Source organism: Aspergillus heteromorphus (genome assembly GCF_003184545.1).
Source record: "Aspergillus heteromorphus CBS 117.55 chromosome Unknown BO70scaffold_44, whole genome shotgun sequence".
Taxonomy (NCBI): domain Eukaryota; kingdom Fungi; phylum Ascomycota; class Eurotiomycetes; order Eurotiales; family Aspergillaceae; genus Aspergillus; species Aspergillus heteromorphus.
In genome coordinates this window covers 162,549-187,378 of record NW_020290449.1, presented here as the reverse complement: position 1 = coordinate 187,378, position 24,830 = coordinate 162,549, and the positions used below count along the sequence as shown (strand labels likewise).

Genomic DNA, 24,830 nt, shown 5'->3' with positions numbered 1-24,830 from the left:
ATCCGCAGCAGGAATCTCGGGTGAAACCAGTCGGGGCGGGCACATACTCGAAGAATAATAGGTAAGAGAATGATCCCTCGACCAAGGTCTGACAATGTCCAGGTTTTTAGGTGTTTCAGAGGAGGAAAGTGAGGCCATTGAGCCGGCCGAACAACTTTTTGCAAGGCTGTAGCGAAGTTGGAAACCCCTGAAGGCACAAGAATTTTCTGGATATACTCCAGCAGACGATAGCCGATCCCCTTCCAATCAGAGTGCGGTACATCATACGGACGGCCTAAAACAATGTCAAGAGTTGGCATGATCCGTTCGATTGGCGAAGGCACGGACTGTATCCCTACAGCATTAAAATATCTTTGCTGTTCTGGAACAGTGGCCTTGTGATCACCCTCAGTTCGGTAATACTGATGCTGGAAATGATATCGGCCATGGGAAACAGTATCATATGACCACTGATACTGTTTGCTGCGTGGACAGTAGCATGTCCGACATCCGATATCAGCACTATAGCTGAGCATACCACTATTTTTAGCTTGCTGTGGCATATCTCCAGTAAGAGCCATGACGGACGCAGTAACAAGCACTTGTTTCCCATGGATTGTGCTGTAAAAGCCTTTTGCCACGGTCTCAAGGTCAGTATGGATATTGGCAAGAACATCCTGAAAGGAGGCCCCATGAGGACCCAGCGTTACGGTAAACGAGTTTGCCAGACGTCTTCGCCCGGCATAGGACAAGCCGGCAGGTGTGAGATAGATCCCCTTCAATGCCCTGAACATGTTGCGGTGGGCTCCGAAATCATCAATAAAAAGGAGGAAGGGTAGTGACATAACTCGTGGCTGGCGGGATAGCCAGACAAAGTAGCCACGTCCAAAGGTCTCAAGCTCAAGTTCTGCTCGCAGGGGGTGCATCAAAGTGCACAACCGAGCCCGATTATCGCGCAAATTTAGGACATGATAAATAAAGATGATATCCTCGGATAATGTGGCAGGGGGACGATGAGTATAAACAAGCTGGAAACCAACACGGCTACTAATTGATGACACAGGGACCTCGAATACTGCATCCTCAACCAGTTGATAACCACTGTCGATGTGGGGATCTGTTAGCTCAAGGGACCCACCATTTTCTTTCCTGACCTCAGCCAGCTGGTGCGGTTCAAGAACAGGCTGGACAGTACAAACGACCTGGCCTTGTGTCTGCGAGCCAGACCGCGTATCTCTACCAACAAATATTATCCTGCCATACTGAAATGACATACTCAAACGCCGGAGCCATGGCTGGGAGGTGAATTGGACAAACTCGCTCGGAAGAAAGATGTCCCCAGTATCCGGAGAGGAGGCATACTGACCGGATGTAGTGATCAGGGATGAGCCCCATGCACGCTGATGCCAAAGCTCAACAGGATGATCAGAATACTCTGCCATTCCGAAATGTAGCTTGGTTGACCCCAAATCAGATGAGAGGATGGAGTGGAACAGATGTGGTAGACTATAAACATACTGCAGGGATGTCGCTTGTGCTGACGAATCTTTCTTGCCAGATGACACTGAACTCTGGGCATTGAGATCAACTGGCACAGTGCATGCCTTTGTTGGTAGTACAGGCAGAAAATCATGTACATATCTCTTCAGAGTGTCCACCTTTGCAGGAATGGACTGCAGCTCTTCAAGTGAAGTTGCCGAACGCAGCACCTCCACCAGTGCTGCATAGTTGGCCCGTGAGATCTCGGCACTGAAAGCCCACAACCCAAGGGCCACAGTGAACTTAGAGGGGGGATCTGGAAGACATTAATATCAGACTAGAATGCCCTGTAAAAGGCTTCCACAGGATACTGTTACCTTGATAGCAGGAGAGATCTTGAGAGGGCAAGACCGGGAGATCCTTCAGTCCATCGAGAAAAGAGGAAATATCCTCATCATGCATATCAAGAGAGAGCGTATCATCACCATGTGCAGGCATATCAACATCACTACAACTGTTATCACTGTCAGAATCACTGACATTGTCAATGTTTATTCCAGCATCAATATCACTGGGGGAATCAGCATCGCTGCTAATATCCATGCCAGCATCACTGCTCACGTCCATCCCAGTGTTGCCATCTGAATTGATGCTATGAACATATCCATGGCGATTAGCAGCCACCTCTGGTTCAGTATTGTTACTAACAGTCAGCCCTCAAACAAAAAGTCAAACACGTTTCTCAAAAGGCACGGGAGTATATTACCTGACTGTGTGGCCGGGGCCGGACTTATACTATATTCCAATCTCTGGTAGCCGGTCTTCCGAGGACGAGGCATGATAGATGATGTGATATTATCCTAGAAAGTATTCAGAAATAACAATACTCCAAAGTGGAGGAGAAATGGCTACCAGGAAGGAGCAGAAGATGGGGGATGCACTTAGACGCGTCTTATGGATATCAACAAAACTCTAAGTGGCTACCAGGAAGGAGCAGAAGATGGGGGGTGCGCTTAGACGCGTCTTATGGATATCAACAAAACTCTAAATGGCCTGTAGTACTGCAAGATGACAAAGACTGTAAACAACACCTCGCATTACCGAACACGCTTATGATGTCCCGACAAGTTTAATATGCGGGTAACACTTATCCATAGTAACAGATGTATTGAATATAGAATAATAGGTATTACATCTATCAACAGATCAAATCTTAGTGTTATGGCCGTGTTTTTGAATGTATTTAATTGGTTACAGTATCACTATGAGTACATGTAGTAGTACTAGTATAACTGAAAGTACCTAAGTAACTTTCTAGTATATACATTTGACTAATACAATTGAACTGTGAAGATATATAATAGTACTACTGTAAGCTCAGTTCAACTACTACTAGTACTAGTACTACTACTTAGTACTGTAGTACTCTTAAGTACTTTACTACTAGGAATACTCACTTACTACTAGTACTAGTAGTAGTCAGTACTAGTAAGTACTTACTACTAGTAGTACTAAGAAGAATTGAATGCCAAGGGGCTAGATAGTACTATTATTTAGTGCTACTAGGAAGGTCCTGCAAATGCCTTTCACAGGACTCTCTACTACAGTCGCACTACTGGATGGCAGTAGTAGCATGGCTCTGATAACTATAATAGAAAGAATCAGCCTTCTTTTGTCACTGGCTTAGGGATTACTATTCTGCCACTCTGTCTTACCGCCTATGTAAAGTATGCCTTCGGAGTGGCTGTCTGAATAGCTTCTTTCTTGTGTTACTACCAGTACCGTTCACTGTGGCCCTCTGAATAGCTTCATCCTTGCGTTACTACTAGTATCATTCACTGCGGCCCCGCAGGGCCCCGCCGGGGGGGGGCCGCCTAGGGCTATGTAAGAGCTGCCTCTCCCCCCTCTCCTTCCTCTCCTTCCTCTCCTCTATCTCCCCTCTATCTCCTCCCTCTCCTCAATCTCACTCTTCTCTACAAAGACCTACCAGTACTGCTGCGCTTCCAACCAGTCCCTCTGCCACTACTGCCTCGATCGGCCGCCATGCCCGCCGCCATGCCCGCCGCCATGCCCGCTGGTCTCATGGCCATCATCACTGTTGTGGCCGTTCTCGTTCCGGCCGGCGTGATCCTCTACAAAAAGAAGCCCGCCCTCTTCACCGCGGAAAACGTCCTGGAACTCCTGGATTTCTCGGTCAAAGTACTGGAGAAAGTTTTCGCGATCCTGGAGGTGATCAAGAAGATCACCGACATTGCAGTGGAAATTCTGGAGGCATACAACAAGATGAAGGAGGCGCAGAAGGCAGCCCAAGCCCAATGGAAACTTCAAGTGAGTTTACATCTCTCTGAGTACATGATTGACATATAACTGATATATAGCCAGTACTATCTTACTATCGATGTGCCAGAATGTTTCGGGAAGGTTGTTACTATCGGGGATGCGGGATGGGCCAGGCCGGGGGAATATGATTCAATAAATTATCCAGATAATGACATCATTAAAATCCAAACTTTTGTGAAGTTATTAACTGCAAAACAGCCAGATATGCTCCATCACCTAGTATACCCTTGAACATCATACTGTGTGTATATTTCAGTTCCGGGCTGGTTGTTTTCCTTTTCTTGTCCTGTAGCCACCTTGCGGCTCTGGTCCAGTGTTGCTGTCTTCATTCTCCCTGCCCTGCACATATAGAGTGCTGTGATTCTCATTCTCATACCCATCCTCACTCCTGTTCTCATACCCATCCTCACTTGCATACTCACTCCCACCATCATTACCACCTGCATTCTTCTTTCGGTGCTGCTGCCTCTGGCTACCAGTGGCAGGCAGTGCTGCAGCCGCCCCATTCAGATTCTGACCCACCTGGCACTGTTCTGGCAAATGGGACACAGTGGCATGTGTTTCACCATCACTCGAACCTGATATGTCAGAATCATCTAGAAGGGGGCGTTCCTCCCGATGTACTGCAGCAGGATCACCTTCTGGGAGCTCATTGATATTGATTTTCCATTGACCACGGCGTATTCTAAACGCAGGCTTTAATCGCTGGGGGAAGTCTCCAATGCTAAGCTTATCTTGAAATCGCTTGCATGTATGCAAGTCATCAAACATATGCAGCACAGCGTGGCGGTTCCATTTATTATATGTTCTGAGCTTTGAGCAATGCATAAAGTCCTGCTCAGTGAGACTGGCAAAATAGGTCATGGTCATCAGCTGGGTTGTGATATCTAATCTTAATTAGTATCATCTGCAAAAGCCTTTCACCAACTCCTCTACTTACACTTCAACCAGTCCTGACCCAGAGTAGAGCAGTCATCGATGGATATCACCTGCTGAGCCCAAGGAAAAATATCAAATACCCAGCTAAGTTCAAACCGGCTAGCTATGGCCTGGTTCACAAGAATAAAATCCATTGAGGCACGAATCTTGTGCGCCTGCCGAGGTGTGAGTGTCAGAATCCAATTATTAAATTTTCTCAGCGCTAGATCCAGGGACTTATTCTTCCAGGTTTTGTATAAGTCCCGGACGCGGGTTACCGCATTCTTGTACATGTCCCGGGTAGCGGAGAGGCCTGGAAATGCCTGCTCGACTGGCCAAGTCACTCTTTTATTGTCTAATGTGGCAATAAACTGCCGCCGTGCACAAAGAGTCAACTGCTCAAATGCCTCATTGTCTGACTGCGAGATTTTGATTCGATCAGATGAGGGGATGGAAATGGCTGGCATCGGTTGATTAGACGGTATACTCTCACCGGCCTCATTGTCATCAATATATATTAACTCTTGTGAAGACCGCTGGTATGAGTGAGAATTCCCACTTCCACTGTCAGTAGTATTCTGACTGGCGGGATTGGGCTCCCGCCCGCTGAAAGAGAAGGTCGGCACGGAGGCCTCCCGCGATCTCGCTAACAGCTGCGGCATACTGTTTGGTATGGCTGCCGGAGCAGCAGGATCTCCAGGCTGGGATAAGCTACCCGAATCCCGGCCCTGGGAGAACGAGGAACCCTGTATGTTTATATCCTGATCTGATGTCTGCTGCAGAGGAGGCTGGCCCTGGGATGATGGATTCACCGCAGTCTCTGTTCTAGCAGTTTTTGCTGCCCGCTCGGAACCGGCCTCTGGGGGTAATATCCTCTTCGGGGGCTATAATAGTCAGTGATATAATCCAGAGATATTCTAGAGATACTACTCGCCCCAGAATAACGGATGCTTTTGGCATCTCTTACATAGCCTCCGGTGCGGGGGAGGTCCGAGTGAACTGGAGGTGGGGCGGGTGCTAAGTAAGTATTAGCTAATATAATATATCTGAAATAATTATATACCTGTTGGTCTCTGTCGTTGAGAATTCATAGCACCGTGTGCCCGACGTGACCGTGATGATGGCGCCATAAGAATGAAACTGCCTAGCAGGTGCTTTTACATGATAAAAGTAAAAGGAGAACAAGAAATGTATCAGAGTATTTCATACTATGAACAAACAGCTGTTGTCAGAATCCATGGTTTCACACTGTGGCACGTCTATTCATACAGATACGCGTCTGTGTCACTCTCTCACTGCACCACGCGTCTTCTCAGTAAGTCTTTGTATTATTACTAACCCCCCCTCCTGCTGATCATATTTCCTCCAACATCTGCCAGCCTCTTATATCTCTTACTTAGTTCATTTTATAACTATTAATCAACCATCTGCAGAAGCCTTTTGCAGTAATAACAACAACCTCATCCCTTGCAGAAAGGATGGCCACCGCGAGGACTACGTCCAGCTCCTCCAGGAGGGCAAGCTCAAGCAGGACAGTGCCATGGCACATGTTCTGTACTGATACATGATTTCGATTGGGAGTATACAATACAATACCCGAGTGATCAATAATATAAGATCACTTTCATGCTTAGAATAAGTATATTCTGCAAAAGCCTTTTACTGAACACTTCATATTATTATCAGTAGAATTAAGATAACTGACAGTCAGAAGCTGCGAAAAGTTCAGTTGTCCTCCATAAAACCACACGAAATCTCGCGTACCACCTGTTCCATTATCAATTCAGTATCCGTAATGTCACCCTCCTGGGGCTCCTCGCCATTGCCCAGCGCCACCAGTTCTCCATCCCGTATAACCCATCCTTCCACCGAAAATCCGGCTTCAGAATTATCAAGCGCGGGGGCCAGTCCGGTACACATCATCGTGACAAGGCCTGGCAACGCTTTCTGCATGCTTCTCTCCGCCAGATAGACGTTAAATGTTTTGGGCACACAATACTCATACACAAAAACTGTGCGAGTTTGGCCCACGCGCAGTGCCCGTCCCACGGACTGGTCCTTCACGGCTTTCGAGGTGGCTGGGGAAAACAGATGGAGATTACGGCAGAGATTCTGCAAGTTCAGACCGGCTGAACTGACCAAGTAACTCATCACCAATACCATGCACTTGTCGGGGTCTCGAGTAAACGACTTCACAATGATTGATCTCTCTCTGGCGGTCAACCCAGCATGAATGACAGCATGATCGACACCGGCCTCTGTCAGAACGGCGGAAATATACACCTCCTCACCGGGAAAATAGGTCCAGACGAGGGATTTCTCCTGCTTCAGAAACACCTGGTCTCGAATGATCGGTAACATGGCTCGCATCTTGGGGGCGCCCCGCAGCAGCCATTCAAGGCCTCCGGTGTCAAGTTGTATTGCATCCCCATCGCTATTGCTGAGTGAGATCTTGGTATGATGATGCTCCCTGGTTCGTGTGTAAAAGCCTTTTACAGTATTCTTCTCCACCAAAGTCTTTGCCTCCAGGCTCGGGCGCACACAGGCTATCCACTCGTGCCGCCTGACCGCGCCGAGGGACTCCACGACAGCAGAAGCGGGCAGGCTGCTTTCCACATTGATAAAGCCCAACCACGATGATCCCATAATCAACTTGCGGAGCCGGCCCATGTGCCAGTGTGCGTGACTCGGTTTCTCCCTGTCCATGATGAAGATGTTTCGCCGATTCACGGCTTCATAGGCCTGGTACGCCGCAAACTCTTCCGGCTCGAAACTCGGGGTTAGCACTTTCTTAAAGGCGGGGGGAATATCAGCTCCGATCTTATTGGTGGACCCAATCGGTAGGGCAGAGCCCTGCGTTCGGCGGATCATAAGTCGCTGCAGTATCTTTCTCAAGCGATAAGAAATGGTATTCGTGTCCTGTACCTCCTTACTAAGGATGTGCTTGGTGACAAACTCCTGGCTGCAGAGCAACCGCTCGTCCTCTGTCCCGGGAGGGGCCTCGACAATCTGGCGTACACGGCTGCTGGTGAACGTTGCCTTTGCAGCGGGATTCGAGCGCAAGAGAAGTCCGATGTATCCCAGAAAATCGCGTACATCATTATAGAAGGGTGTGGCGGTTAACAGGATGCGGAACCCGGCACGTAGCCATGTGCAAGCAAACGAGATACCCGATTCCCTGTTCCGAAGCATATGCGCTTCATCAAACACAGCAACTCCAAAGCGTCCATTTAGATTGCCAGGGAAGTCTGGGGGCATGTGCGGATTGGCGGGGTTATATGGCTTTTTCTTGCTGCCACACCAAGCTTTTACTGCTTGGGGGCCATGGCGTGCCTCCCATGTCTGGTATGAGGTTACCACAATAGTACGTGCACTCTCGAGCCCGCCTTTGAAGATCTCGTGCTTTTTTGTCAGCTTGTCTTTGATATAGCTTCCCACCTGGCGGCGGGCATCACCATAGTAGAGCAACACCTGAAATTCCTCAGTTATCGACATTATCTCGTCCATCCACTGGTCGATGAGATGGGGTGGGACAATAATAATCACAGGACGGCCCTCTGGAGGCTCTGTCTTGTCTTGCTCAGCTGCAGCATGTTTGTGCTTAAATTTGTTTAGTTGCTATATTGTGTCAGCTGCAAAAGCCTTCTGCCGATCTCTGGAAGAATACTCACATGCAAGAGGAATGCAACGGCCTCCCAAGTCTTACCAACGCCGACAACATCAGCAATGATGGCGCCACGCAGCAAATCGAGTCTCATGATTTCAGCCACACGATTGATGCAGACCGGCTGCCAAAATTTCAGCTCTTGCCCGCGCTGCATGCCCTTTATTCGGGGGTTCGCCTTATCAACAATACCCAGGTTCCTGCAGGCCTCCTCGTGATTATCGAATTGGTACTCCTGGGCGTCTAGCCACTTTTCATGCATCGAGATCCTCTCATAATCCTCCAATGTTGGTTGGATGAGCAGATCATTTGCATCTGTACTGGTATCAAACGACCACTGGAGATTCTCTGCGGTCTGGTATGCGCTTGACTCGAAAACGCGGTTGTCCAGCATTTTCCTCATATCCACTGCTTTCTTGACGCGCTTGGGTTTTCTTGGTGTGGTATCACTGACATCATCAGTTTCCACACTTTCAGCACTCTCAGCAGTCGCGACCATCTCCTCTGCCTGTGCTATGGTTTGAGGGCCTGATAACTGCAGGGCGGCTTCTATGCGAGCATAGGCCCAAAACGGATCTTTAAGATCAAAGGTCTCCGACTGCCGTTTGAGGATCAGCCTTTGTCGGTCACTCAACGGCTCGTGCTCCCAGACTTGGGTCCGTGGTTGCTGTGCCCCCAACGGACCCGGGAACTCATCTTCGGTTGTGTCTGCAAGTGATGACAGCGATGATTCTCCATCTGACTCTGGTTCTTGTACCTCCTTCGGGTCCGCCTTGCTCTTAGCTGCGGAATCAGCCCCTGCCTTGGCCGCTTGCTGCGCCCTAGTGTTGTGCACTTTGATGGATTTGTACTCTATCATTTTTTTTGATCACTGGAGTCAGCTGTGAAAGCCTTTTCCAGAATGCTCCCGAATTCTTACCTGGCAGGGTCTCCCCGAAAATCGCCTTTCCGCCACTTGGCTTATTTATTTGCGACGGGCTATGCATCTGTATGAGAATGTTCTTCAAAGTCCATATTGCCGTGTCCATGATGTTCTCAGGGAGGTTCTTCTGAAAGAACACTCCCCCCCGTCTGTGCGTGTTTTCCGATCTCACATTATGGACGAAGTATGCGAGGTGTTCGTTAAGATCCCATCCGGTTTTCTCGACATGGCGACGGCTGTATTTCGCGACGCCCCGTGCTTCTCCTTTAATTATTAGCTCCTGGATCCGGGCCAGCCCGGCTCCGCGCTTCTGCTTAGCAGTCGGGTTTTTCGCCAGATAGTCCCAAAGTTCTAGCCAGTACGGTTTGACTAAGTCTGACACTAACCACTCCCTCCAGTCGTCTTCGGAATTGAGTTTCAGTAACTCCAGCAGTCCCCTTTTGCCTTTCTTGGCCAGCTCCTGTGCCGCTGTCACCTCTGCTGTATTGTTGCTTGCAGAGGAGGGTTCTAAGCTGTGTTTGTTACCTATTTCTTCCATATTAGTACTGTCTCCTTGCGTCGTCTGCAAAAGCATTTCAGCTCACCTCTCGACCAATGGATGACTGTTTCTTCGGGCGTTTCGGGCGTTTCTGCCATTTTGATGCTGGTAGCCTTCTCCATGACGGTCTAGTTGTGAAGAAGAAGTGTAAAGGAGAGAGATAGTAAAAGATTGAGAGAGAGGGAGGGAGGAAGTGACAGAAACAACTTAAGAGAGTGATGTAGAGAAGAGAAAGAGTGAGAGAATGAGAAGAGAGAAAGATGTAATATATATAAGAAGAGAGTGAAGTAACAGTGAATTGATAGTAAATTGACAGTGAATTGACAGTAAGGTAACAGTGATTCAGTGAATAACCTGTGGAGAACTTACTTACTATAAAAAAAAAGAAATAGTAATATAATTATTTGTAGATAGATTAGAAATAGAAAAGTAATAAGCTTTTAATAATAATAAATAATTATAAAATAAGCTTCAAACAGTTACTTTCTTGTTGTTTTCTTAAATATAGTTTCAAAATAGTGTAATAACTATTATATACAGTATAATAGGGATGCTTACTATTTATTTTAGTCAGCAACTATTAGGAACTGTTATGCAACTGGTCACAACTAGCCACAACTGGCCACAACTGGCCACAACCTCGCGGTAACTTCCGCCAGCGGCCTACTATGTAATGTGGGCATTTCCTTGATAAGCAATTTGCCTCATCATATGAGATTGAAATAACCAATGCTTGCAAATAAAATAAACAGCTGGGTACGACTCACTACCACAGTACACTACAACAAGGCCTCCAATCTCAAGTCAAGTTACTACGTACTAAGTAGTTACCGTGTCTTTTCGGACTGCCAAAGTACGGGGATCTACATCCAGAGGACACGCCCGTATCCGATGATCTCTTGGTCTAGAAGCCCATCCATCCAGTGAGCATCAGACCCAGAATACTCCCTCGGGCCAATCGACTTCCCCGGGCCAAGTCTGCAGGCAAACGATCAATCCGGCGCTGGGCCATTCAGGTGACACGACGGTGCCATCCCGACCATGTTACCAGCTGTGCCCTGTGCGATGGTGACGGCGATGGCGACTCGGGATGCCAAGCAGGGGTGGGAACGGAGGCGGCGATCAGACCACAGTTCCGACTGACTAGGGGTGGATATGACGTGTTGGTGAGCCCAGTGAGGGGGGGGTATCCAGGCGGAGGTGTGAGCCGCTGGGGAGAGTATCTGAATAGTACGGGGTAGTACTTTAGTCGTATCTCCTGATGGCAAAAGCAGATGGCGACACTGAGGCCGGCACATCAGAGGGACAGACAGAAAGACGCAAACCCAAACGGTCGGTGGCTGAATGGCGGCCCCGGGCCCCGCCAATCAGGAGGCACCCCGCCCGACGGGATCCCGCCCCCGCCCAACCAGATCGGCGCGCCGATAAAGACCCGGTCGTATTCTCCCTTCCTTCCTTCCATTCATTCACTCAGGGCCTCAATAATGAGAGTTGCTGGATCCGGGCCCTCCATTTGATGTCCCCCGTCAGGAGATCCAGGGATCTGGGGTTCCGCCCAGTAGGGCATGCGCGCGGCCATGATGTAAGGTGGACTGACTACTAGTGAAGCTGTCAGCTTGCAGAGAGAGAGAGGGTCAACCATCTTTCCCGTCTCTCGGGCTGGGGAATAAGAATAGCAAGCATCCCGGTTACACGAGAACCAACGGGTTGATATACTTTTCTTTGTTGTCCCCCGAACCCCAGGTTAAAGAGGTTATAAGTACCTGGATGTCTGTCACTTTCTTGCCCCTTGGTTTATCGTCGACCTATTCTCTGTCTTAGACGTCATAGTGACTGCCACTTCTCCCCTCTCCGCTCAAAGCGGCTTCATATCTACATACTACCCAAGTAGTATATAGCTCTTCCTCCCTCCCCAAAAGCCGTAACCAATTCCACAGCCACATCTCACCTCCACTCCACACCCACACCCACACTCCTCTTTACCACGACAACTACAACAGCAGCAGCAGCAGCAGCAACAGCAGCAACCACCAAAATGTCCTCCCCCTCCCACCCCAACCTCAATTCCAACCCCCACGCTCACGCCCATACCAACCAAAACTCATCCACCACCAACATCCCCACCCTCCACAGCCTGCACCCCATGAAACGCTCCATCTCCTACTCCCCAGACACCGAAGACGACCACTCCAACTCCCGCGCACACTCCCCCACCACGACCAGCAAACCCAAAACCAGCGAGCCCCGCGTCAACGACCACCTCGTGAAAGCCGCGCTGACGGAACTTCTCAACGACGACGGCGTGCGGTCGAACGCGCGCGGCAGCAGATCCGTCCAGAACTTCCTGATGGATACGGAACATGCGCTGAGGGAGCAGCGGAGACAGTCGCTGAGTGAACGGGTGGGGTCGATTTCGGTGTTGAAGTGAGGTAGTGATGATGATGATGGTATTTCCTTACTGGTCGGGATGATGGCTATCGGTGTTTGATGTATTGAGTCGGTGGTGAGTAAAGACGGATTTGTCTTGCTTGAGGAGATGTTGATGCTAACAGTTCAGCTGGAAGCTAGACTTTTATCCCGCTATCCAGCTATCTCAGATCTACAGCTGTGTGTATGCTTCATGGGGACACCTTCGACAAATTACATATCCGGCGATGGTCGACTTATCTTCAATCTCAAGGACTCTTAGTGGAGGAGCTCCAAGACTACAACCTGATAAACAGACACCAATGTCCGATCCAAGCGGCCACGAGACAGACGACATCGCGCGCGGGCCGTTTGACTTTACAGAAACATACTATACATACCCCTCTCGGCAACCTGTACATCTTTTTTACAAGCTGCCCATATTACGATGTGCCTTAGATAATTCCTTAATTGTGAATGGACGAATGTATTCATCATCGACCTCCTAAGCAAGTTTATATGTACTCTAATCATCCATCACCTTCCAAGCTGTGCTTTTTCACTTTATCCATCACCACGTCGTGGATTTCACCCTAAACCCCCCCCTGTTCTTGTATTTCCATATCCCGAAGAGCATTACTTAAGACTCATTGTTGATTCTTCTGTACTGTGCCAGTATCTATCTCCCAATCTAAGCATCAAATCGAACGCATCAATATCTGTAGGGAAAAAAAAAAAGAAAACCAAGTACAGAGTACAAGAAGATAACTAAAACAAAACTGGCACGGATACCCGCATAATCACCGGCTGTCCACAGCACATACATACATACATACATACACCACACCACAGTGACACATCCCGCCTTACCTTACATATTACCCACCCAGGAGCTATCTAGGTAACTACTTACTTACTAAATACACCCTGCATGCATTGTCGGGTTTCATCTATATAAAGCGCAGAGAAAAGCAAATACATACTAGAGAGTCCTAAGTAGACTAGACTAGGGAATTATCTACCTCTTGGCGGAAAACGGCGATCGGGCCGAGCAACGGCACTAACTAGTACTGCACAGTGCACACGGTAACTAGTTATACTAAATTAATAATAACAAGACGGGGAATTTATGCCCGCCGATCGAATATGTATCTACTGCAGTGTGTACTTACTAGTACTAATGTAGTAGCAGCCAGCAGGGAAGTTTACAGGTAAGTAAGTACTGTAGTTGTAGTTGGTAATGAGGTGTCATGCATTATGACGTGTGTCGACTACCTCCTGGGTAAGTAGTCCGTAGGTAGGTAGAGAGATCCAGAATATCTATCTCTAGTATCTGACCTGCCATTCTGCTCTGTATATTCACTTTTACGGCGTACCTAGCTAGACACTGAAAATTTAGTACATAGGTAAATAGGTGAGTATCTAGCTACCGTACTCGCAAGCAAGACAAAGAAAGAAAGTCAGCTACTTACAGTACCTAGCCAGTGGACTGACTCACCGTGAAGTAAACAAGGGAATCACACTTTTCCCCCCGGCAGGGATTCCATTCCTGGTTTTAAACTAAGGTAGGCTTCCGGACTGACACACCAAAACAACAAACAGATTGCTGCCCACCCACTCAACCACCCACCATCCATCTACTACCGGGGTGGAAATTTCTTCAACGCAAGGGGGGGGGGGGGGGGGGGGGAAAGGGGGATCGATCACCCGGGTTATCTGGTACCTGCTACCTACCTATCTAGTACTCCGTACATGCTATATAGTTAGTTACTGTGGACGTATGTCTCATGTCTTAGCATGAGATCTAGATCGCCCGAGTAATATGACCCGATCTTATAGGTCCATATGTGTGGCATGCTATGGTGAAGACCATGGAATAATATAATATGCCCCGTCTATAAAAATACCCTCCCCTGCACATGTTATGCGCTGGCTGTCCCTCGGTTAAAGTGTCTTAGCTGTCTTCACCGCAGGGATGACGGACAGTAGCAGCAGCGGCGGCGGCGGCGATGAAGCAGACCGACTATCATCCAGACCATGATAGCAAGCGCAAACGAACAAAGAAAGCAAGCGCGTAGTGACTCCACCCCCTCTCCAAACCCCCCCTCCTAGGGGAAATCATCCCTGTCCGGTTGTCCAGTGAATCAATCCAATCCAGTCCAATCTAGCCCATTCACCCACTTTCCCACCTGTCTACATAAACCACCCTCTCTTCCTTGTCTCTGCTCTACCTCCCCTCTTCTCCCTCTATCCACTCTCCTCATCACTACATTCTACAAACCACTAACCCTTAATTACAACCCCCCCCAAAACACACACACACCCAACACACACAACCAACCAACCAACCAACCAGCCAAAACCACAACAATGCCACCCTACATAATCCAAAAAGCCTTCGTCTCAATCCTCCGCCTCCTCACCCGCCTCGGCAACGCCATCCCCGCACCCGACCCAACCACCACCGAAACAATCTACATCCCCTCGCGCACCCCCAACCGCACCATAAAAGCCCATCTCTACTCCCCCGCCTCATCTACCACCGAAACCCAAGACACAGAGTCCAGCCCAGCAAAACAATCCCCATCATCCTCACCCTCACCCTCACCCTCACCCTCACCCTCACCCACAACAACAACACCAAAAGCAACCGCACAACCGACCCCCATCCTCCTCAACCTCAGCGGCAGCGGCTTCACCATCCCATCGCACGGCATCGACGGCCCCTTTGCAAGCTACATCACCGCAAACACACCCTACTCCGTGCTGGATATGCAGTACCGCCTGGCGCCTGAAAACCCCTTCCCCGCGGCGCTGGAAGACGCCTGCGACGCGCTGCAATATATCCTTTCGCGGCCGGAGCGATTCGACCGGACGAAGATCGGACTGTCTGGGTTCAGCGCCGGCGCGGGCATCGTGGTCTCGGTGGCGGCGAATGCGGAGCGGCTGCTCCCGCCGGGCGTGGGGAAGGGCGCCGTGAGCACGCTGGTGGCGTTCTACCCCGTCGTGGATGGCACGGTGCCGGCCGCGGAGAAGAAGGCGGAGCTGGATCTGGGCCAGAAAATGTTTAATGGCAGTGTGCCGAGGTGGTTGATGCGGTTCTTTGAGGGGTGTTATTTGCGGAATGGGCCGGGTGTGGACGATGAGAGGATTTCCCCTGGGAAGGCTGGCGCGAGGTTGGACGGCTTTCCGCAGCGGTGCCTTTTTGTTACCTGTGAGGGGGATTCGTTGGCGAAGGAGGCGGATGATTTGGCGGGAAGGTTGAGGGACGAGGAGAGGGAGGTTAGGCTTGTTAAGGTGAAGGGGGTGGGGCATGCTTGGGATAAGGTCGCGAAGGAGGGGTCGTGGGAGGCACAGGAGAGGGACCGGGCCTATGCGGCGGTCGTGGATATGTTGAATCAGGGTTGATTGAGGGAGAGATGGATGGATGGGGTTGTACGAGTATGGGTCATCGGATTCGTGGTTGAGTATGGTAGGTATATATAGTATAGCACTAAGTTATGGTGACGGGCTAGGCAAGGGCCGGCCAGTATTTCTGCACAATCGTCTTCTTGTTCACCTTGCCCATCGCGTTGCGCTCAATCGCATCCACCAGCTTCAGCACCGTCGGGATCTTGTATGGCGCCATCTCCTGCTTGAGCTGTGTGCGCAGGCTGGGTAGTTCTAGTGGCTCGGTCTGTGCGCTCAGTTAGATAGTGCTTATGGACAGAAAGAATCGCGTTGCTTACCCCTGCCCGCTGCTTGACCACCGCCGCCACTCGCTGTCCCCATTCCTCGTCCGCCAGCCCGACGACCGCCACCTCCTGGATGGCTTCCAGCCCCAGCATCTTCCGCTCCACCTCCAGCGCGGAGATCTTGTACCCGCCCGATTTGATCAGGTCCACCGACGCACGCCCCTGGATAAAGTACGCGCCATTGTCCTCCCGTCGGGCAACGTCGCCCGTCTTGAACCACCCGTCCGAGGTGAACTCCTTGCTCGTTGCCTCCGGGCGACGCCAGTATTCGAGGAAAACGTTGTCTCCCTTGATCTCGATCATGCCATCCTCGTGCGCCGCCTCAATGACCCGTCCCGTCTCCTTGTCCGTAAGTCGCACCTGCACCCCCGGGAGCGGCCAGCCGACACTGCCGTCAATGCGCTCGCTCACGTCCAGCCCGCAGCTGATCCCCATGCCGATCTCCGTCATGCCGTACCGTTCCAGGAGGACCTGGCCTGTGATCGCGGCGAATTTGCTCTTGATGGGCGTGGGGAGAGCCGCGGATCCGCTGACAATCAGCCGCAGCGCCTTTGCGCCGGCCCGCGCAGCTTGTTCCTGCTCGGTGCCGCGCAGATTCGCCTCGAAGTAGTCCACCAGGCGGGAGTAGATGGTCGGCACGGCCATGAACATCGTAGACCCTCCTTCCTCCCACCGGCTCCAGATCACCTTCGGGTCGAACTTGGGGTGCATTTCCACAGTGACGCCACTAAGCAGACTAGCAGCGAGGCCGTTGATGATCCCGTGCACATGGTGGAGCGGGAGGACGTGAATTAGCCGATCCGAAGGGTTGTACTTCCACGCCTCAATCAGACACTGGGCTTGGAAGGTGATGTTCTTGTGCGTGGTGACGCAGCCCTTGGGGTTGGATGTCGTTCCCGACGTGTAGATCATGAGCGCCCGTCGATCCAGGAAAGGCTGCGGGCTGATCTCGGGCAGTGTCACAGGATCTTGTCTCTGCTGGAATGGCGTCAAGGTCATGAAAGGGATCTTCTTGCTGATGCCCTCCCGCAGGGGTGCCTCGAACTTCTCAAAAGAAGGGTGCAGGATGATCAATGACGGATCGGAGTCTCCGATCGTGTATAGCAGCTCTTTGACCGGATGTGTTGTGCCTTCAGCCATGCAACCAGTTAGCAATCAGTCAGTCAGCAATATGGCGCACTGGCCCTTCTCGAGTAGTACGGGGAGCATACACAGCGGCACACAGACGCCTCCTGCAGCCCAGACAGCCCATTGCGTAACCACATAGTCATATCCATTCGGCGTCAGAAACGCAATCCGTCTCTCTTCCAAATTTCCGGTCTCCACAAGGCTCAATTCCTCCAGGATGAGCTTTTTGAGGGCGGCCGCATCGGCCAGGAGTTGCCCGAACGTGAACTGCTGCCCTTTGGTCGCATCAACAATGGCGATCTTGTCTGGGCTGTTTTGCGCGTGGTTCCTTGCTGCGACAAACAGAGGCAGGGAGGGGATGGCTGTCAATGGGAAAAATGAGGACTCGAGGTTAGAGCTGCGCAACATATAGTCTATGAGCAGGTGCAGCTACTAGAAAATGATCCGAAGAGAATACGCACCCTATAGATTGAGCATTGAGTTCGGTAGCTAGCCGCATGTTGGCGTGCGGGGGGAAGAGAAACAGGATCGATCGGGAGAGGGGGGTGTGAGTGAGACTACGTTGGAGAAAAGGAACGAGGGAAAGAAAGAAACCAGGAAGCCCCAAAGGTGGGCGATGGAGGGGATGAACCCACTCGCTCCTGTTGCTGCTCCGATCTGGGGGCGTGATCTTAGCCGGTGCTTATCACTCGGGGAAAACAGTGGAGAAATTGCCCGAAAGTGTTGGGGCCAGCCCTCTCGGGGCCAGATCTGGCGCCGAGGCATCCTGAGTATGTATCCCTAGCACCCAGGGTCATCGTGGTTATGCTTCAATTGCGATACCGTCTGCTCCCCTGGTCATAATAACAGTGTTGCTCGGTCATATACTTGTGTGTGGGGGTAAACACCGCACGACCTGCAGTACCTCGGCATGTCCCAAGTACAAAACGCGACAGGATAGTGGTAGAAACGATTCGTGTCAGAGCGTACCTCTTTCCAACAGACATCCCGGTGGAAATTAGTAGTCCTCCGCAATCTGGCCGAGTGGGATGAAACGGGATGGAAGGAGATGGATGCATCGTCCTGCATGCTGCAAGGAAGGTTGCTCGAGCAAGACGCCGAAAGTATACGCATCTCGACCACGTGACGACACGTGCCGCGGCTCGATTTGGCATCCCCGGCCGACTTCGGGGATTTCCTGGCCAGCGCGAATCTCGACCTCAGCCTCGACGCGATGATACGACTAGCCTGGAGGGCAAGGCCACTGCGGCCGTCGGCTCTCCTCCGTACTGCTCGCTCGGTCTCCTCTGCTGCGCCGCCGCTGATTCACATCCAGAACGGTACCTTCTACAAAACCTATCCCACCCCCGACGATGCCGCGACAGGCAAGAACCCCCCATCTTCTCCGACTTCAACTTCACTCTATCCTCTCGAGGCACGCCCAACCCCGATGGCGTCGTCATTCCACAAACCTGGGCCTTAATCGGTAATGCCGAACGGACGCAGATTCTCGATATTCTCCGCGGCCAGTACATCTGCACACCCCCCACGGCACGCAGCTACCCATACCTGCTGACCGACGAGATCGCGGAGAAAGACCCCCGGCTCCGCACCCCCGCTAATGCGATCCAGTACATTGGATTCAGCGGGGAGGGTTCCGGAGCCATTGGGGGCACCCGTGGTGCATATCTGAGCGCTCGCTATGAGAGTCTCCGGGAGGAGACCGACTGGACGGTCCGCCAATACCTCACCGGTCAGACCTCCTTGAATCCGCTGGAAGAAGACCAGGCGGGAACGCTTCGTGACCACCAAATGCTAAAACAGATTATCACGGATCTTCGGTTGGAGGAGCTGCTGGATATGCCGGTTGCAAACCTGAGCAACGGCCAGACCAGGCGGACTCGGATTGCGAAAGCCCTGCTCAACAAGCCTGAAGTCCTTCTCCTCGACGATCCATTCAGTTCGTCCCACCTCTGCCTATCTGCCCCAGACCACAACTAACACCCTCCAGTGGGCCTCGACCCGGCCGCCGTCAGACACATCTCGAGCATCCTTGAACACATGGCATTACGGTCAAGCCCCCGCGTCATCTTCTCTTTCCGACCCCAAGATCCCATCCCCGACTGGATCACGCACATCATGGTCCTCGGAAACCACAACCGTATCCTGTTGCAAGCACCCAAGGAGGAAGCGAAGCGTGTGTTCGAGATTTGGAGGAGACGCGCCGAGTACGAGAAGCCCCTCAGCCGGGCCGACGAATGGACCCGGCGGACCGATCAGGAGACCCAAAAACAGTTGAAAGGCGGCTATTTGACCCGGCAAATGTTGCGGGACATGCGCATCTCCCATCAGAAGCCCAGAGTGAACAACCAGTACGAGCCCCCGGTCTATCGTGCCAGTGGTGGTGAACCGATCATCGAGATGGACGGCGTGCGCGTTCAATACGGCGACAAATGCGTCCTAGGACACTGGAGGCAAAACGTCTCCGGGGAAGCCAAAGAGGGCCTTCACTGGACGGTGCGTCGTGGCCAACGCTGGGCCATCCTGGGCGCCAACGGATCCGGCAAGACGACCCTCATCTCTTTGATCACGTCGGACCACCCGCAAACCTACGCCCTCCCCATCCGCCTCTTCGGCCGCTCGCGCCTCCCGGAGGCCGGCCAGCCGGGGCTCTCCATCTTCGAGCTGCAGTCGCGCATCGGGCACTCGTCCCCCGAGATCCACGCGTTCTTCCCCCGCCAGCTCACCATCCGACAGGCCATCGAGTCCGCCTTCTCCGACACCTTCCTCACGCGGCCTCGCCTCACCCACGAACAGGACCTGGATGTCAACGCCTTCCTGCGCTTCTTCGCCCCCGAACTCAACCCAGACGGCCACCACGGGCCCCCAACCAAAGTCACGATGCCCGACAACCAGCTCTTCCCCCCCCTCGTCAAAGAAACCCTCAAGACCGACTTCTACAACCCCGACGACGGCGTCGAATACGCCGACACCATCATCTTCGGCGACCTCAGCACCGCCCTGCAGCGCCTCGTGCTGCTCCTCCGCGCCCTGGTCTCCCGCCCGGACATCGTCATCCTCGACGAAGCCCTCTCCGGCATGCCCGCCTCCCTCCGCGACAAATGCCTCACCTTCATCGACCAGGGCGAGTGGTGCGTCAAACACCGCGTCCACATCCAAACCGCCGACAACGCCCGCTTCCGCGGCCTCTCCGACAACCAGGCCCTCCTCACCATCGCCCACTCCAACGAGGATATCCCCAGCTCCGTCCGCTACTTCATGCGTCTCCCCTCCGGCTCCGAACGCAAAGAGAAACTCGATTTCCGCTTCGGTGTCCTCAAGCCCGAGAGTCAGTGGGATAACCTCCGCGTGTGGAATCGTAACTGGTCCCTGCTTTATTGGAAGAAGGATAGGGAGAGGGTCGAGAAGAACTTCTTTGATGCGGATATGCCCGTTAGGGATGATGCGGAGAAGTATGAGTGGTGGCATATTTGATTGGCATTTATAATATATATATATATGTGTGTGTGTGCGTGTGTGTGTGTGTTTAGATCAGGGGTATATATGGATAGCGTGCTGTTTTATAGATTATTGGGTTAGAGGTGGTTGGTTAGATGGGATAGTGTTCTCAGTTGTATGATAGTGATGGGATTAGCAGTAGAAGTGCCGAGATTGGACTGTACTGTGCTGGACTGTAATTTACTGTATTTTATGCATGCATACATAGAAAACCACTGACCTGACAGAGAGAATGATAAGGGTCGGGTAAATTTCAACTACCTTAATGACGTTGTCTATATCAAATAGAACTGAACTAATAGCTGGATGTGGAATCAAAATACCCACCGAGGTATATCGGTGCGCACACACACGCACACATGCATGAATGAATGAACGAATGAACGAATGGAGAATGAAGAACGAAGAATGAAAACAGTCAACAGAACATAGTAGTAGCCTCCTGAGGCTAAAGGGAACAACAGCACAGCACGAAGGCAATGCATGCATGAACGGAGGAAGAATTGACAGTAGTACTAATATTAAACCATGTAGGATAGACAGATATACATCCTAGATGATGGCCGCGGCGGCAGCGGCATCCGCCAACCCGGAGATCAAGGACTCGGATCGCGTCATTTGCGGACGCTCGGTGAACTCCTCGCCGGTCTCCAGGTCCTTGGCGACGAGGTCGGTGAAGTCCACGCCGACCTCCATCAGCAGGTTGGCGTGCTGGTGCACGATGTCGATGCATTTCTGCCAGACGGTGGTGCCGCGCTGCACGCTGCTGAGTTGGCGGGTGAGGAGGGCGTTGAAGCCGTCGAGGTGGTGCTTGGCCCAGCGGATGCTGGCGCTGGACATGACGGGCGGGAAGCATTGCTGGTAGATGCTGATGGTGTTTTTGATCAGGGTGAAGTAGACGAAGGAGATTTGGAAGATGTAGAGAGGGAGGTCGCCTTCAAAGACGCAGGCGCTGTGGGTGGTGGTGTTAGTGCGGGGAGAGATTGTGGGGAGGGGAGGGGAGGGACATACCGGATGCGTTTTGAGATCACGTCCGTCCGGGCCTTGAGATAGGCCTCCCGGGCTTGGTCTTCAAAGCCCAGCCGCGTGAGCCACGAGACCCTGGTTTTGGTGGCCACGGGGAATGAGTGTGTGTCGACGAGGATGCGCAGGAGACCCTCGGCCAGTTTGGCCGCGCGCTCGTCGACTTTCGCGTTGATCACGTCCTGCGCGACCGCGTTGCCTTTCAGGCCCTTGGCGAGCTTGCGGAGCCGCTCGATGTTGGAGACGGCTTCCTCGAATCGTTGCAGGGCGATGTCAATGTCCAGATCGTCCACCTGCCCGTCCACCCAGCGGAGGTTCTGCTGCTTTCCGTCCACGTCGATCCGCACCTCTGGCTTATCGCGGGAATCATCGCCGCCGTCGTAGTGGTCCGGCTTGGGGGAATACGAGGCGTGCCGGAGGCCCAGGTAGCCGAAGGACTCGGTCGACTTGCCGGCTGCTTCGGTTTCCGACCGCATGTTTCGGCGGAGGTCCTCGACAGTCTTGCGGAACGTCGCAAGGAGATCGCCTTTGGCGGAGCTGTCCCGCTTGTCGTGGCGATAGGTGAAGGGCTTCCCGCCCACGCGAACGTTGATGGCATTCGAGATCCCGCGATCTTCGGCTTCCTCCTGGGCGGCCCCGGGGCTGAGGTTGGCCCCGAGATCGATTATGTCCACGTCTTGCAACGGCCAGCACTGTTCCGCGACCAGCTTGGTGGGGACCGGGCCGCGATGGTTGCTCTGGTCCACCCGCTTGCGCTTCTTGGCGGCCACCAGGAGATGGTCGTTCAGCAGCACGAGGTGGACCGGTCGCCGGGGCTTCCAGGTCGCCGAGTCCAACTCTACCCAATGGCCCGTCTCCATCACAATATGTCGGCCGGAGGCCACCGGCAGGAATTTCTGAGACCCTTCCACCGTCTTCCAGAGGGTCTGGAGCTGAACGTTCCACATACTCTCCAGGTTGGCGACAGAGCTGCGGTTGCCATGGCGTTTGGGCAGGCGCTCATCGATGGCCGGAGACATAGGGTTGGGGGTGTTCCCGGTCGTGGTCTGACCGAGCGCGGTGGTGAGCTCCGCCATCAGGGAGCGGAGAGTGCGCATTTCCCCCTTGAGCTTTTCCGCCTCTTTACTGATCTTGATGAACTGGGTGCGGTTCTGGTAGACATTCTGCTGTAGATCGGTCGACGTGCGGTTCTTTACCTTCCGGAGGCTCCTCTGGTACTCTTCGATCTCTTGTTCGGAGGCATTGGCGAGTAGGTTGGCGACGTCTGGAGGGGTTGGTGCGTCAGCACCCGGTGGCCTGGGGAGCACGGGGACAATCTGGAGCGTCACTCACACTTATCGACGGGGAGACTGGGATCTCGGAGGGCGTTCAAATCCACCTTCGGGGGACCGGTTGATTCGGTGGAGGGTCTCCGACTGGTCTCGGGGGGACTGAGGCCGCCATACGTGGCGGGTAGCTGAGGGAGGCCGGGCACGGGCGGGGCACTGGGATCGAAGTCGGGGATCTGGTTGAAACGCGTGGAGTATCTGCGTTTGACCAGATCGGAGGTCGCATCCTTCGAGGGACCCCGGTCCTGCGACCCCGAGCTAGGGGTCGCGGTGCTTTGCGGGGCGGCGAGCTTGGAGTTGCTGTTGTTGGCCGGGAGAGGGCCGGAGATGGGCTTGGGGGCACTGATCTGGGGACGGGGGCGGCGCGACTTGCTGCGGAGGGTCAAGCCACGGCTTTCCATGGTGGGTGATGGTGGGGGGGGGAGGAAGATTGAGCCCGCAATCTGAAAACTAAATGGTATAGAGTAGGAGGAGGAGTAGTATGGGGGGGAGAGTATGTCGCAGGAACAATGAACTAAACGAGGCTAACTGGCCGCTGAGCTCAGCAGCAGCCCGAGGCGGAACAACGATGATCCCGGCAAAATTATCCGGGCAGCAAAAGAATCGCCGTCATCCCAATTCCCAATTCCCAACTATCCCCAACTGTCCTCGATCCCTCCCCCATCTCTCCTCCCTCCACTCTTCTTCGCCCTTCCCTGTCCTCCTCGAGGCCCCTCTATCCCACGCTTTCTTTTCTGTCAATTATATAGCCGTTTTTTCTCCCCGCATCCCATTCATCATGAGGACCTCGACTTTGGTAGCTGCCACCGCCGGCACAATCGTGACTGGCCTTCTGGGTAAGCTCCCCCCCCCCCCCCCCCCCCCTCCCCCCGGACGCGTGCCCCATGACGCCCCGTGCTGATCGCCTGTCTACTGTCCGCAGCCTATGCCGTCTACTTTGACCACAAGAGACAGACCGACCCCGACTTCCGGAAATCGCTCAAGCGGAACAACCGCCGGTTGGCCCGGGCTGTCAAGGAGGAGGTTGAGGCCCAGGGTGCCCAGCAGCGCGAGGTCATTAAGGCCGCCATGCAGCAGGCCAAGGAGGAGGGCTTCCCCACGGACCTCGAGGAGAAGGAGACCTACTTCATGGGCCAGGTCGCCCGCGGAGAGTCGCTCTGCGCCGAAGGTATGTGTCTCCCGCCGTGACGCGCGCTGCGTCGCCGGCTACCCTACGCGATCCACGTACCAACCCAACTACAGACCAGGTTGAGGCCGCGCTGTGCTTCTACAAGGCCCTGAAGGTCTACCCCCAGCCCAAGGACCTGATCTCGATCTACGACAAGACCGTGCCCAAGGAAGTGCTGGAGATCCTGGCCGACATGGTCGCCATGGACGCCGGCCTGAAGCTGGGCTCGTTCACCGGCGAGGGTGCCGGTCCGGAGAGCCACGGGGTTGAGTAAATTCCCCCATGATTGCAACTCCCGGCCTCTCCTCTCCCTCTCGCTTCGTCCCCCCTTCCTTCTTCCCTCTCCTTCCCGCATAGAACCGTGGCCGTGACTGGGGGTGTCTTATATAATTTGTGGTTCACGCTGGGCCGTGGCCTGGTCCTCTGGCAGGATGGACCTGGGCGCAAAAGCATCGGCCACGGTCTTGCCTCGCTCCTCGTCCTCCTCTCTCCGCTATCCGTGTACTCTTCCCCCCTTCCCTTATATTTCCTCTTATATGTTTCCCTGTATATGTGCATTGTGTCCTGGCCGCCGACCCGGCGGAGTCCAAGGGTATCTCCTGGCGGCACGACCAAGTGTTCTTTCCCTGTTTTCTCGAATTGCTCCGGACCTGAACGGACGGTGGTTGGCCCGAGTCTGTGGGACGGGTATAATTTTCTTCCCAG

General features: G+C 52.9%; 11 protein-coding genes across 11 annotated transcripts; 6 read left to right on the top strand and 5 right to left on the bottom strand.

Moving 5' to 3' along the window:
* Positions 1–233: 233 nt before the first annotated feature.
* BO70DRAFT_258625 (uncharacterized protein) lies at positions 234–827 on the bottom strand (the record flags this gene model as incomplete). The annotated part of the gene is made up of 1 exon (XM_025538886.1): positions 234–827. A coding segment is annotated over one exon (594 nt), but the record flags the coding sequence as incomplete, so codon positions are not given.
* A 1,008-nt stretch (positions 828–1,835) lies between these two features.
* BO70DRAFT_366534 (uncharacterized protein) lies at positions 1,836–2,319 on the top strand. Its single transcript, XM_025544355.1, has 2 exons — positions 1,836–2,174; positions 2,225–2,319. Exon 1 carries the CDS (start codon positions 1,915–1,917, stop codon positions 2,101–2,103), a length of 189 nt encoding a protein of 62 aa, XP_025394836.1. The 5' UTR covers positions 1,836–1,914; the 3' UTR covers positions 2,104–2,174; positions 2,225–2,319.
* Positions 2,320–3,501: 1,182 nt separating this feature from the next.
* On the top strand, positions 3,502–3,934 carry BO70DRAFT_356534 (uncharacterized protein; the record flags this gene model as incomplete). Its single annotated transcript, XM_025541937.1, has 2 exons — positions 3,502–3,786; positions 3,866–3,934. 2 exons carry the CDS (start codon positions 3,502–3,504, stop codon positions 3,932–3,934), a joined length of 354 nt encoding a protein of 117 aa, XP_025394835.1.
* A 536-nt stretch (positions 3,935–4,470) lies between these two features.
* On the bottom strand, positions 4,471–5,892 carry BO70DRAFT_366533 (uncharacterized protein; the record flags this gene model as incomplete). The annotated part of the gene is made up of 4 exons (XM_025544354.1): positions 5,780–5,892; positions 5,651–5,715; positions 4,739–5,600; positions 4,471–4,685 (listed from the first exon to the last, which is right to left on the bottom strand). Coding segments are annotated over exons 1-4 (1,209 nt in total), but the record flags the coding sequence as incomplete, so codon positions are not given.
* Positions 5,893–6,468: 576 nt separating this feature from the next.
* BO70DRAFT_256728 (putative DNA repair helicase rad5,16) lies at positions 6,469–9,474 on the bottom strand (the record flags this gene model as incomplete). The annotated part of the gene is made up of 3 exons (XM_025538859.1): positions 6,469–8,334; positions 8,388–9,130; positions 9,336–9,474. Coding segments are annotated over 3 exons (2,748 nt in total), but the record flags the coding sequence as incomplete, so codon positions are not given.
* A 2,490-nt stretch (positions 9,475–11,964) lies between these two features.
* BO70DRAFT_366532 (uncharacterized protein) lies at positions 11,965–12,520 on the top strand (the record flags this gene model as incomplete). Its single annotated transcript, XM_025544353.1, has 1 exon — positions 11,965–12,520. A coding segment is annotated over exon 1 (280 nt), but the record flags the coding sequence as incomplete, so codon positions are not given.
* A 1,982-nt stretch (positions 12,521–14,502) lies between these two features.
* On the top strand, positions 14,503–15,798 carry BO70DRAFT_366530 (alpha/beta-hydrolase). Its single transcript, XM_025544352.1, has one exon. It carries the CDS (start codon positions 14,617–14,619, stop codon positions 15,652–15,654), a length of 1,038 nt encoding a protein of 345 aa, XP_025394831.1. The 5' UTR covers positions 14,503–14,616; the 3' UTR covers positions 15,655–15,798.
* On the bottom strand, positions 15,706–17,762 carry BO70DRAFT_173364 (acyl-CoA synthetase). Its single transcript, XM_025538386.1, has 4 exons — positions 17,570–17,762; positions 17,192–17,505; positions 15,975–17,110; positions 15,706–15,922 (listed from the first exon to the last, which is right to left on the bottom strand). The coding sequence occupies exons 1-4, from the start codon at positions 17,605–17,607 to the stop codon at positions 15,758–15,760; spliced, it is 1,653 nt and encodes a 550-aa protein (XP_025394830.1). The 5' UTR covers positions 17,608–17,762; the 3' UTR covers positions 15,706–15,757.
* Positions 17,763–18,906: 1,144 nt separating this feature from the next.
* Positions 18,907–20,837, top strand: BO70DRAFT_366528 (putative ABC transporter). The gene is made up of 2 exons (XM_025544351.1): positions 18,907–19,047; positions 19,099–20,837. The coding sequence occupies exons 1-2, from the start codon at positions 18,948–18,950 to the stop codon at positions 20,580–20,582; spliced, it is 1,584 nt and encodes a 527-aa protein (XP_025394829.1). The 5' UTR covers positions 18,907–18,947; the 3' UTR covers positions 20,583–20,837.
* Positions 20,838–20,906: 69 nt separating this feature from the next.
* On the bottom strand, positions 20,907–23,366 carry BO70DRAFT_433146 (exocyst subunit EXO84). The gene is made up of 3 exons (XM_025548389.1): positions 22,962–23,366; positions 21,618–22,893; positions 20,907–21,558 (listed from the first exon to the last, which is right to left on the bottom strand). The coding sequence occupies exons 1-3, from the start codon at positions 23,356–23,358 to the stop codon at positions 21,159–21,161; spliced, it is 2,073 nt and encodes a 690-aa protein (XP_025394828.1). The 5' UTR covers positions 23,359–23,366; the 3' UTR covers positions 20,907–21,158.
* A 369-nt stretch (positions 23,367–23,735) lies between these two features.
* On the top strand, positions 23,736–24,399 carry BO70DRAFT_301656 (TOM complex receptor protein TOM20; the record flags this gene model as incomplete). Its single annotated transcript, XM_025539717.1, has 3 exons — positions 23,736–23,793; positions 23,880–24,131; positions 24,200–24,399. The coding sequence occupies 3 exons, from the start codon at positions 23,736–23,738 to the stop codon at positions 24,397–24,399; spliced, it is 510 nt and encodes a 169-aa protein (XP_025394827.1).
* Between the last annotated feature and the right edge of the window lie 431 nt (positions 24,400–24,830).